The 12,332-nt window shown below is 44.1% G+C and overlaps 1 protein-coding gene across 1 annotated transcript; it reads left to right on the forward strand.

Annotated features, from left to right (window-relative positions):
* Positions 1 to 116: 116 nt before the first annotated feature.
* On the forward strand, positions 117 to 2,696 carry CTGF (connective tissue growth factor). Its single transcript, XM_026048218.1, has 5 exons — positions 117 to 293; positions 384 to 600; positions 726 to 977; positions 1,081 to 1,292; positions 1,605 to 2,696. Exons 1-5 carry the CDS (start codon positions 237 to 239, stop codon positions 1,899 to 1,901), a joined length of 1,035 nt encoding a protein of 344 aa, XP_025904003.1. The 5' UTR covers positions 117 to 236; the 3' UTR covers positions 1,902 to 2,696.
* The last annotated feature ends 9,636 nt before the right edge of the window (positions 2,697 to 12,332 follow it).

The following is a 12,332-nucleotide window of genomic DNA, read 5'->3' on the forward strand; positions in this document are numbered from 1 at the left end:
GCCGCGGCGCTCCGCACTCGCTCGCACCGCCTCCCTCCCGACGGGACGCACCGGCAGCGGCACCGGCGGCAGCAGCAGCACCGACCCCCGCCGCGCCGACCCCCGCCGCGATACCGGCCCGCGCCGCCGACGGCACCGCCAGACAGCGCTGAGAGCCAAGCGCCCGGACGCCACCTCGCCTCCCCTCGCCTCAGCTCGCAGCCTTCATCATCCTCCTCTTCCTCCTCCGCCGCGGAATGGCTCCCGCCAGCCTCGCCGCCGCCTTCCTCCTCCTGCTCGCCCTCCTGTGCCCGGTAAGTGCCCGCCGCCCGTCGCTGCGCGCCGTCCCGCGGAGCCGGTGCCGGCGGCGCCGCTGACGCGCCCCTCTGTCCCGTGCGGTGCAGGAGGCGCGGAGCCAGGAGTGCGGAGGGCAGTGCCAGTGCGGGCCCGTGCCCGTGTGCCCCAACGGCGTCTCGCTCGTGCCCGACGGCTGCGGCTGCTGCCGCGTGTGCGCCAAGCAGCTGGGCGAGCTCTGCACCGAGCGCGACCCCTGCGACCACCACAAGGGCCTCTTCTGCGACTTCGGCTCGCCCGCCAACCGCCGCATCGGCGTCTGCACCGGTGAGTTGGGGGGCCGCGAGCCACAGGGACTGCTCAAGCCCCACAGCGTGGTCAAGCAGGGGGTCCCCGCGGGGCCGCTGCATTGCCCACCACACCTGCCTCACGCTGCCCTCTTGCTCTCACAGCTCGGGACGGCGCCCCGTGCGTCTTCGGCGGCATGGTGTACCGCAGCGGCGAGTCCTTCCAGAGCAGCTGCAAGTACCAGTGCACCTGCCTGGACGGGGCGGTGGGCTGCGTGCCCCTCTGCAGCATGGACGTCCGCCTGCCCAGCCCGGACTGCCCCTACCCGCGCAGGGTGAAGCTCCCCGGCAAGTGCTGCGAGGAGTGGGTGTGCGACGAGGCCAAGGAGCAGACAGCCGTGGGACCCGCRCTAGCTGGTGAGTGGGGGGTCTCCATATGGGAATTTCTCCAGAAAAGGGAAGAGGGTCTTTAGCAAGGCGGGAGTACAGGTGGGGGTCTCATCCTGTGTGTCGTCTGCAGCTTACAGGCTGGAAGACACGTACGGTCCAGACCCAACGATGATGCGTGCCAACTGCCTGGTGCAGACCACTGAGTGGAGCGCTTGCTCCAAGACCTGCGGCATGGGCATCTCCACCAGGGTCACCAACGATAACGCCTTTTGCCGGCTGGAGAAGCAGAGCAGACTCTGCATGGTCAGACCTTGTGAGGCAGACCTGGAGGAGAACATCAAGGTAAGTTCTTTTGTTTTTGAATATGGTCTACTAGGGGAAGGACCCAGTGTCTTACTAAAAAGGAATGTATGGTTCTGACAGGAGGTCTGGTTCAGTGGTTTCTCTTGAAAATTAGTTTTGCCCCAGCAATGATTATTTAACGGCTAAATGCCCTTGATTCTCTTACACTGTGTTACAGCACTGTGTAAAATGATTTTACTTGAGAGTAGAACTTAATAAGGATTAGTGTGTCTGCCTGCTCTTAGCACGAAAACATAGTGCAGTGTCACAGYCTGTCTTCTAAACATGTTGTATTTGCTTGCATCCTAACAGAAAGGCAAAAAGTGCATTCGCACACCTAAGATCTCCAAGCCCATCAAGTTTGAGCTGTCTGGCTGCACCAGCGTGAAGACCTACAGAGCTAAGTTCTGTGGTGTCTGCACTGACGGGCGCTGCTGCACCCCTCACAAAACAGCCACCCTCCCCGTGGAGTTCAAGTGCCCTGATGGGGAGATCATGAAGCGGAGAATGATGTTCATCAAGACCTGCGTGTGCCACTACAACTGCCCTGGAGACAATGACATCTTTGAGTCTCTGTACTACAGGAAGATGTATGGAGACATGGCATAAAGGCAGAAGGAGGCGCTGACTAGATTCTAAACTTGAACTGATTTGCATCTCATTTTGTAAACACGATTCAATAGCACAAGGTATTTAAATCTGTTTTTAAGTTCAACAAACTGCTCCATGTGACTTAAGACAATTTGTCTACTGACCCCAAACGGTGGTTTGAAGAAGAAGGTAAAATGGACAGTGGGACCACAGCAAGACACAACTTCAGAACGTGCTGTTCATGAGGTGGTGTGAAGGGGTTAAGGGAAATATGCAGGAAAAACAGATCTGAGCAGATGTTCCCTTAATGTGGTGCCGTGTGTTTCACCTAGTAGTGCAATTGAGGAGACTGTTGGCATGTTTGCTGACATGGGTTTGGTGACAGCAAGGGCTGGAGTGCAAACCTCGACCCAGCAATGTGCTACACCGAAGGTGTCCTGTTAGTCAGGACAGTAATGTTTCTGCTTTGACACTCTGATTCCTATGGCTTGGTCATCAAGAATCAGAATCATGTCTATCAGACTGGAGAGCTTGTGGCAGTTAATTTACCTGTAACAAGCTACTTTTAATTAATATTGTACATATTGTGTGTATATATATTTGTACATTTATCTAAATTAATTTAAATTTTTGTGCCTTTGTTTAATGCTTTGATATTTTAATGATAGCATTCTTTTTTTGGAACAAGATAGATAGGATCTCAAGCTTGTTTGACAATGCATTCAAAGCATGAAATTAATACTCTAGTGGAAGTTGTTCAGATAGTGTGAAATGGTGAGTCAAAATGAAGATGGAGAATTGTTAGAGTTGAGGTGTCTGTATCCCTACTGAGCACTCATCTGTCTGGCAAAATACATTTACCTCAGCTTTAACGGACACGTGGCTTAAGGGAAAATAGCTCTGTTGTAGCTGATTGGTCTTTCCACTTAAGAGCATTTGTTTCTTTCTTTGACTATGGCTGTTCAGTGGACAGTTTATGTGTTGAAAAGTGTGACCAAAAGTTACGTTTGCACCTTTTTAGTTGAAAATAAAGTATTTATATTTTTTATATAAATGACTTGGCATTTCATTTATCTTTAATCCACGTTATTGTCTGACCTGCTTCTCAAAGGAGATTGCTTTGCACTAGCCAAACTCAACTATTATTTGGTTTCCTTATCCAGAAACACGTAAACTCAGATGTAAACTTGGAGATTTAAGGTCACCAAATACCAGTAAGCAGTTAGCAGTAAGCCAATCCAGAGTTCATTACTCTTCTGAGTTTTGAAATGGAAGCAAGGCAAGGCTTGTACTGTCAAGCTCAGTATTGCATTAAAAGTGCAGTAGATTTCTTGCATGATTACGTGTGGTGGCTTCAAGCTGAGCCTGTTTGTCACCATATTTCAGCTCCTTCTATAATGCTCTGTGCTATATGCTTAACATAACTGAATTGTTTCTTTGGTAAAGACTTGTTTTAGGTGAGTCAAGGAAAATGGCTTTTAAAGTAGCCAAGATGAAGTGTTCCAGGTTTTAGTGTCATTCAAAAGTCCAAACTTGGGTAAAATTCTCACTAAAGATCTGATGAGTTTTACTACAGAATAATTAGGTTGGAAGAGGCCTTCTAAAGTCTTCTGGTTTAAACTCTCAGAGCAGGGCCAGCTTATACTTGATTTTTACTTGGATGAAGGCCTTAGGATGGTGTGGTAGACATAGCACTGAACTCAGGTGCCATACTTGCCATACTTGATGACTGGGAGAAAATTACTATACCTTTATGTTTCAGATTTGTGCAAAATGTACATTCATCTTTCAACACTTGCAGAGCCACGTGTGTTGCCCACAGATGAAAGGTGTTGTAASAGCTACATATTTTGACAAAAGTCCAAACATTCTTCTCAAATATAAAAAACAGTATAAGGACAGGTAGGAGTCACCTTCTCCCATCCCCTAGAGTTAAAAGGGAAACATCCGACCTGTGCATTTATAATAGACTTTCTTTTCCCCTTTATCAAGACTAGGGATTCAACTAGTTAAAGTTAACTAGTTAACTAGTATTAGCTTTAACACTAAAAGTGTAAGCTCCTGCTTYCAGGTTAAAGACATTATGTCCAACAAAAGTCCTTTACCAACTAACAAGCTCAATCCTGAATTTCCTAGTGGTAAAAGAGTGTTAGACTATGAAAGCGTCCATCCTCCTTGAGCACCTTCCAGTTCCACTCAGCAGATCAGTATAACATGAACTTTGATTTATGACTGACAACAGAGACCTGAGCTTAATGGGATGTCAGTAATCTCACCAGACTGTAGACAGGGGCATAGAAGCATTTTCCCTTCCTCTGAAAAATATGAGGAATTCTCCTGGCATGAGGAAGTGGCTTCCTATGTCCATATGAAATAGTTTTGGGTAGCCTCTGGCTCTAACACTCCGTAAGGCTCCCCAGGGTTTTCTCTTTCTTCTCTCTCTCCTTTTTCTATTTTTTTTTTTTAAGATTATGAATATGATGCAGACATTTGGTTCACTCTGGAAAAGCTTCAAATATACATTTGTACAACCACAAGGACTGGTTGTCCAAATGCTCCTGTCTGACCCCCAAATAATAAGAAGAGAACTGTCATTTCCCATTCCAGCAAGGACAGGATATATGTAGACCTCATTCATACCCATCATTGCAAGAGGTCCCGTTGAACAATGCACAATCTAGTGGGGTTTTCCAGATTGGTATTAGACAGTGCAATGAATGGCCATTTCCTGTAACATCAACCTCTAGTGTCTTCTGAGCTGCTCACTGGGCACACATGGCATTTGCACCCAGTGCCCTGTGGTGTGGGCTGTATGCCACACACCCAAGGTGTACAGTACCAGGTGGCCATGCCTGATACACAAGGCCATAGAATGGTAGAGAAGTAGCAGTTCAGGGAGGACCATCCCTAAATAAAGATGGCCATGGAGGAGTTCCCCAAAACAGCAGAGAGTGCCTGATAATGTTTAAGTCCTGWTTAAGTCCAGTTTAATCCTGACAAGCATGCAGCTGCTTTGCCTGCTGCGAGACAATTTTTTGCACTGCTTCACAGACTGGAAAAGAAGAGACTTAATTAAGCAGCTTGCTATCAGCTTGTTTTGATGGTAGTTTGCTCTTACCACTGTGAACCAAAATAAGGAAGAACACTGCAGATGCAAATCTGTTTGGCAAGTTGCTGCTCTACCTTGAGCATATCAGGGATCATAAATCATCTCAGCTATCACTTCAGTGTAATGATTTGCAGTCTTCATTTCCAAGAACACGTGCATTTTCCAGTAGAAGCATGTGTTTTACCCCACTGTACAGTTGGTGCTTTACCCCATCACACCGCTGAAGGTGTTATCTCTGAAGGTCAAGAAATGTTCAGCCTTACTTTCTGTAAGGCTAAACAGAAATGTAAGCGTGCATCATACTGTCTATCAGTCTTTCTTTCAAAGGCAATCTGGGAAAAGCAACACCTCGTGTGGCAACTGTGGCATCTTAAATGATGGGTAAAATGYGGATCCTTCAACAATAAAGATGTTTACTGCTATTATTCTCATGCCTGAGGTAGATGGCAGATTAAAAACATACTTCAAAAARCCCAAATCACTTTCACAGGAGAGGACATTGGTTCACATTGCTTCTAAAACACCCTGTTCTGGAAGTTTGCATCCTCAAAATATTCGGTCACATGGATTTGCTATCACACTTTTAAACACTTAATTCATATATGAAAGTTCATTCATTCAAATGACTATCTCCTTAAAATGGATCTACAATAGTACTAATAACACACTAAGCAGAGCACCACTGTGTACTCGACACTCATTCWGTAAGTGATAGTGAGCTGATCATTAAACAGGAATTCTAGGTGGCTGGAGACCACAGCATCAAATAATTTGTGAAATAACTCTAAGCTGTTGTATTTCAGAATTTTGCACCACAATATATTTGCATGGATTTGCAKCTTAGCTTTCTAACACAATACAGATGTGAACAACAGACATGGATTATGGCCCTTTCATATGAAACAGGCTCTACTCTCCAGATGGAAATTTGTCAGATTCCTCAGAGCTAAGAAACATCCAAAAAGACACTAGTTAAGAAACTCCTCAAGAATGAGCCACTTTTAATGATCCATAACCACACAGGAACAAATAAGTCTTTGAACAGTATCCAGTTACTTGTCTCACAAAGACAGGGACTCAGCTGAGAAAACTGGCTCTTGGACACATCACTAGAAATAGCACACAATATAACTAGATCATTTGTATTTTCTCATGTAACACAGCTTTTTCAGATGTTGCCCTTGAAAAGAGCACTCCTCACTGCTAAAAGAACATTAGTATGAAGTATGAAGGAAGAGTAACATTCTAGCTTAAACATATTATAATTCAACCATCCTGACTCTGCATCCTACCACCAAAATCCTAAATTCTTTAAAAACAGTGCTTAAATGTGGCTGTAACTGATGTTACACTATGCCTACATATGGAAGTAGTTAGAAAGGAGAAGTTGGGATGAAATACCAGTGAAGGCTTTGCCCCAAAACCAAGAAGAATCTGAGAGAGGAAGTAGCTCAGTTAACTTATTYTTCCTCTCATTTTCCACTTTTTTTCCTCCCTGCAGTTCCTTTGATTCATGCCCATAAATGGACATACCGAAAACCACTACATTCTCACAGTGTTTTTCAGCCTCACTGGAACAAGGAAATACCAGGAATTTCTTCAAAGAACCTGTTCCCAAACTGTACTGAAGCCTTCCACACATTTAAAGTTTGAACAGAGTTTAGGAACATGACTAAGGTTGCTGCTCCGCAGGATGACTGAGTGTGGCTCCCATATCGAAGACCAACCATTACTCCTGGTCCTGGACATTTCAGCTGCTCTCCCCAGTCTGAGCCCACACCCCCAGATCAGCAAATTTGGAGACTTTCTGCAAAGTCCCTCAGGGAGCATATTTTGACTGTTTGTTATGACAGCATCCCTCAACTCCAACCCATTACTGAGGCAGTGCCAAACGCAGGAGTATTTACGCTTGCTTAATGTTAAGCAAATCCAGTCCTAATGGCAGTAGCCACAGTGTTTATGCTGCTAGGGACAAAGCATTTTACAGCCTTACTGGTAGGGCCAAAGCGTTCCTAACATGTCCTGTGGTGTAAACACAGCCCGGTGGGGTTCCAGGCACTCCCTGGCCAAATTAGCTGGGTCACTGAAAACAGTGCACCATCCAGGAGAAATATGTTGCATGAAATACATCCTGTTAAAAACAGGGATTTTACAACTTTCAGCAGCTACTAAATTAGGTCTGCTTCTCCTGGTCTAAATGCTAAAGATATGTTYTCCAATGGATTTAGGTCAGCTGAGCTGTTTAACTCAGGTTTGTGCAGGTTTAGCCCAGCTGTGGTTCAAAGTCCTGAGATAATTAGGGGAGGCACAGAGGGCTGTGCAGGGAAGGGCTGCCAGGAGGCCAAAGGGATCCATGGCACTCACTGGGCAAGCATTTATTTTCATGAATTTCCACTTTCTGCCACACTAAGAAAAATCAGTGTTAAGGATCACTAAWCTATGTGGAAAAGTATGTTTTCTGACTTAATTCTCAAAAACTCCATATATGCAAGAGAGCTAACATACACAGCAGTGGAAATATACAAAAAGTCACGTTTGGCCCTTTCCACTTCTACATATTCTTCAAATTCCACTCTTATCCTGAGGCCAAAAAGTCTGAGATCAAGCTTCTGAGATTTTATGTGATGGTAGTTAGAGGAGCATGCAAGGAACTGCCACAAGTGACGCTTGCTGGGTTTTCCCATCAGCTCTGCAGCTGTAATGGCCTAGTGGGGGACATTTGCCTCACTGAGGTTTATCATCTATATGTTATTCTATTATTTTTAAAAAGARCAATAAAGGAAATGGTCTTTGAAATGCTCTTCCACTTCCCTTTCCAGTCACAGCTCCATATGCATTGCTGAAAAGCACTGTGATTCATAGAATCATGGAATCATAGAGTGCTTAAGGCTGGAAGGGACCTCAGAGGTCATCTAGTCCATTCCCCCTGCTCACACAGGGTCACCTAGAGCACGTGGCACAGGGCTGCGTCCAAGCAGGTTTTAAAGATCTCCAGAGAAGCAGACTCCACAGCCTCTCTGGGCAGCCTGTTCCAGGGCTCTGTCACCCTCATTGTTAAGAATTTTTTTCTTGAGTTCCTGTGGAACTTTCGATGTTTCAGTTTGTAGCTATTTCCTCTAGTCCTATCGCTGGCCACCACTGAAACCTCTAGTCCTATCGCTGGCCACTGCTGATTGACAGTGTCACATAGCTCAGAGCATGCTGCAGCCACCCGTCCTCAGCAGGAATCTTGTTGCAAGCCTCCCAGCACTGCTAATATTGACAAGAAGCCCTCTGAAGTTAGCACATAAAAGGCAGCTTTTGCATTGTTTGCTCTGTGTTAGATGTTCAGCACTGTTGGTCATGAGCATGTTGGTCATAAAGTGATGCTGGAGAAAGGCTACAGATATTTTATCAGTTACCCAACAAAACACTGTTGGAGGAGGATTGACAAGACAACTCTCCTTGAGTCAGGGCTGCAGGACCAGACTCTTACATCTAGTCAAGATAGTATAATTCTAGTGTGAGGATATCTAGTAAGGTCTAACTCTTTTGCTTTCCACTTTGCAGACATGTGGATGCGGTTAAAAAAATTGAGTATGTTGATTTTCTACTTGGGAAAAATGAGTTTGTTTGCAACTGGGACTTTCCATTCTGACTTTTCTGGCCTCTGYAAATATATAAGGAATATTGCAAAGCTTTGGAGTACAGCTAACATTTAGGCTGCAGTGATTCTCTTTATATATAAAGAATTTATATAWAAAGAATTATTAGGCTTCCTATAAGCAGAAATCAGGTGATATCCTTCCATCCTTAAGACTACTTTAATTTCACATAGTCAAAAAACAAATTAGAGACTTTTAACGCATTTTTTTGACTTTTACATAGTGTTCTCCACAATCCTTATCGCTAAAGTTGAGAAATAATTAACTGTGAATTTGCTGGTAACTGCATGTACACAGATATGATGGACCTCTCAACAAAAATCAAGGCCCAGTGAGCAATCTTAATGCTATCTGATAAAACCTCCTTGTGCTGAATGTTGAAAGCTGATTCTAATAATAGTGCATAAGAATATAACGGTCATTATTATTCAAGTCGTAATAGCTATTATTACTCAATTGGCAATTATTATCTTTTTTTTTACAAAATAATTATTTTAAATTCATCATGAGAAATTGATAATTTTGTGTTAGATCTCCCCAAATAATTAATTTCATTAAGCCAATCCTTGAATCTGTACTCCACATATTTGCACTGGGACACTCTGRCCTAGCAGCATTCTGCAGGAACACGCCAGCCTGGAAGGAGAATATTAAGAATCATTCTCTGGAGTCTGTATTTCAGCTGTCCATTTCTCTCAAACAAGGAAGAGGACAAAGCCAGACTGCTTTTATTGTTCTTATTTATTGTTTTTTTAATTTTATGAGAGTGTATGGATAAAAACTGCTCTTTGCTGGGGCTGTGAAGTTCTGCCTGTCATTTCTGTTGTGCAATGCTGCTGGTGTGGAAGGTACGAGCACACTCTAGTGTTGAAGCTCGCAAGCTCTCGACAGAGCAGGCCAGGCTTGCTGTGCCTCTCACGGTAAGAGCTCAGGCTGATTTGTCAAGGAGACCATCTGCAAAATGGGGAACATTGCTTATTTTCTCATGCAAGATAACCTGATGCATCATGCTCTGCATGGACATAAGTTTGCATGCTCTGTGAATCACTATCATTAACATTAAAGTTGCAGAAAATAAAATGCAGAAGCAAGAYGTGTAAGTTCATATCCTTTGAAGTCAGCTGCAAGCCCCAGCATAAAATCAGACTAATACTAATTCCTTTTCTCTCCCACTCTGGAGCAGGCAGCATCATGGGAGCCTCGCTCAGACTCTCCTCGCACCTCCTCCAACATCCCCTCCACAAACAACCACTGCCGTTGTCGTCAGCAGGCACCTAGAAGCCATCTGAAAGGAAAGGAAAGAGATATTTCTTTACTACAGGTAGTAATGAAGATTTTAAATGCCTTATGCCTTATCCCATGTGCCTCTCAAACGCAGTAACACTTTGAGGTTCAAATTTGAGGATACATGAGCTTGCTCCCACACCTCAGGCAGTAAAGATCCCACAGTAGGTGTTGCGGATCTGCTGGCATGCCCATAAAGTTCCTTTCTGTAATTGCACCTCTTTTTCCAGTTGACTAATTACRTCCCAATAGCCTTTGTGTAAATTGTGGAAGGGAAAATGCACTTTCCCCTGACAGTTCCAACATGCACAGACAATGAGTCGCGCCCATTTCATGTAGATGTGACCTAGTATGTGGGATGCTCTGGTCAAGCCCAACCCTACCATGAAAAGGTCCTCAGCCACTCCTTACTCCACAATCATTTCCTCGAAGTGGATCTGAGGATACAAATGGGCATGGGGGATTGCTGTGCGTCATTCTCCRCATCCTCCGCACTGGTGCACTGGTTATTTCGCATGTTGATGACAATCAAAGCAGCATTAGGCAAATGTTTATGTTAGTCTCAGACAGTACCATATAGTTCCTTTGTAACTCAACACTTASAAAGATTTTTAACAACTTGTTTGACTAACACCTTTAAATAGCAGTAGTAATAGACTGGTTGCTCTTTGCAATCATGCAGCGCCAGGGAATCAGCATGAGATCTGCTTTCATTGCCATGTCCCTTAGTAGCACTACCCTTCGGCCTTCTCCAAGAGAAAAGAGGTTTCTTGCAAGATACAATTTCTCAACGCTACCTTTCCAAGCCAAATAACTTTTAACAAGTGTTGTTCAGTGAATTTCAGACCTTTATGACCAATCTCGTAACTAAGTAACGAAGTGCTCAATAAGTCTCGGAGAAGGTCAGACTTGGCACAGGACCCAGGCGCCTTGAGGGGGCCACTGCGCCAGGCATGACAGAGCAAGTCAAAAACTATTCCTATCCTTCTGCCAGCCTCCCTTATGGAGACAGCCCGATTTTGAGTTTGCCATCATAATGATGGCACATCAGCGTCTTCAGCTCCTCGGTCTCTGTCAAGCTCTAATAGTCAGCTCCACATGCCTTATTATTAGGTCTTTGCACTTGCTGTGCTTTGGATTCACCATGTCCTTGATGTCCRAAGTATGCATGTTCCATAAATGTCATTTTGGTCTGGGTGACTTGCTTTCTTGGGGAAAAATTATCATTGCTTTGAAAAGGATTCCTRGAATGGATGTCCTAGAAATCTCTGTATTTTCTCTCTTTCAAGAACTACTTGTGTTAAATACAACTTTCACCAGCCAGGTGTTGAATCTACATGACYGTCACCAACTGTTTCCCCAGTGCCACAGTTATCTCCACTCTYGGAAGACAAGGTTATGGAGTTCGTAAGTCATTTCAACAAAAATCTTTAGCAGAAATTTCAAGCCAGCTAGTGGGTATGTCAATGAATRTGGGTGTGTCTATGTATGCCTTTCTTCTCAAGGTGTTTTCACCAATTTCACGTGCCTTGCCTTGAACACTTACCAATGAGTGTTCTATCCAGCAAAAATTCATCTCTCCTCCCCGTGAAAGGCARTGTTATCCAAATCCTGTCCTCTGGATCTTGAGATATGCAGCCAGATTTGCTGACATGATCAAAATATGGTCTTTATTTAAGCATTTCTTCTGCAGGCGTGAGTGTTCAGTATCATAACACCACCACACGAAATGAAGCTACTTGGGTTACAATGTCGTATATGGAAGCAAAGGTGTTGATACAGAGTCGTACTGCCCTGTGCAAGCCAGCAGTATGATTAAGCAACACATTTTCATGTGATTTGAGCTCACTGGASAAGGAAAGGAAATCTGAGGTATAATTGGTTCCATTGTTATGACTGATACACAGGATATACAGTAAAAGTTAGGRAAAAAACCCCAACAACTCTTCCTTAGTCTATCTAGCATAACCATGTGCTGCAATAGTTTTATTACAGATTCTTTGAAGTTCAGTAATTCAGCCTCTGTATGCTCTCATCTCTAAAATCTGCAGTTTGAGTGTTAACTAAAAACAAGAATGTGAAGTATTTCATAAAAACCTCAGGAAAGCCTATTCTTTTTTAGGTGGCTTGCTTGGATTTCTACTATCCTGAGACCATATTTCTTTACACCATATACACTGAGCAATGCAGATCTTTGGCCAGTTAGATCAGATCAAACCAGAAGAGGGCCAGGTAACACCAAATGCAGCTGCACTCAGTAGCTGTTCAAAGCCAAATTTGTCTCTAAGCAATAATAAAATTCTGCACGTCTCTAAACAACTTATTTTAAAGAGTGAAACAATTGTACATTATTCCTTTCTTCAGTGCAAAGAAGCTAGTTACAGTTTTCAGCTTGTTACAGCACAGAAAAGT

This window comes from Nothoprocta perdicaria, unplaced genomic scaffold (assembly GCF_003342845.1).
Source record: "Nothoprocta perdicaria isolate Ctin4 unplaced genomic scaffold, notPer1 scaffold_52, whole genome shotgun sequence".
Taxonomy (NCBI): domain Eukaryota; kingdom Metazoa; phylum Chordata; class Aves; order Tinamiformes; family Tinamidae; genus Nothoprocta; species Nothoprocta perdicaria.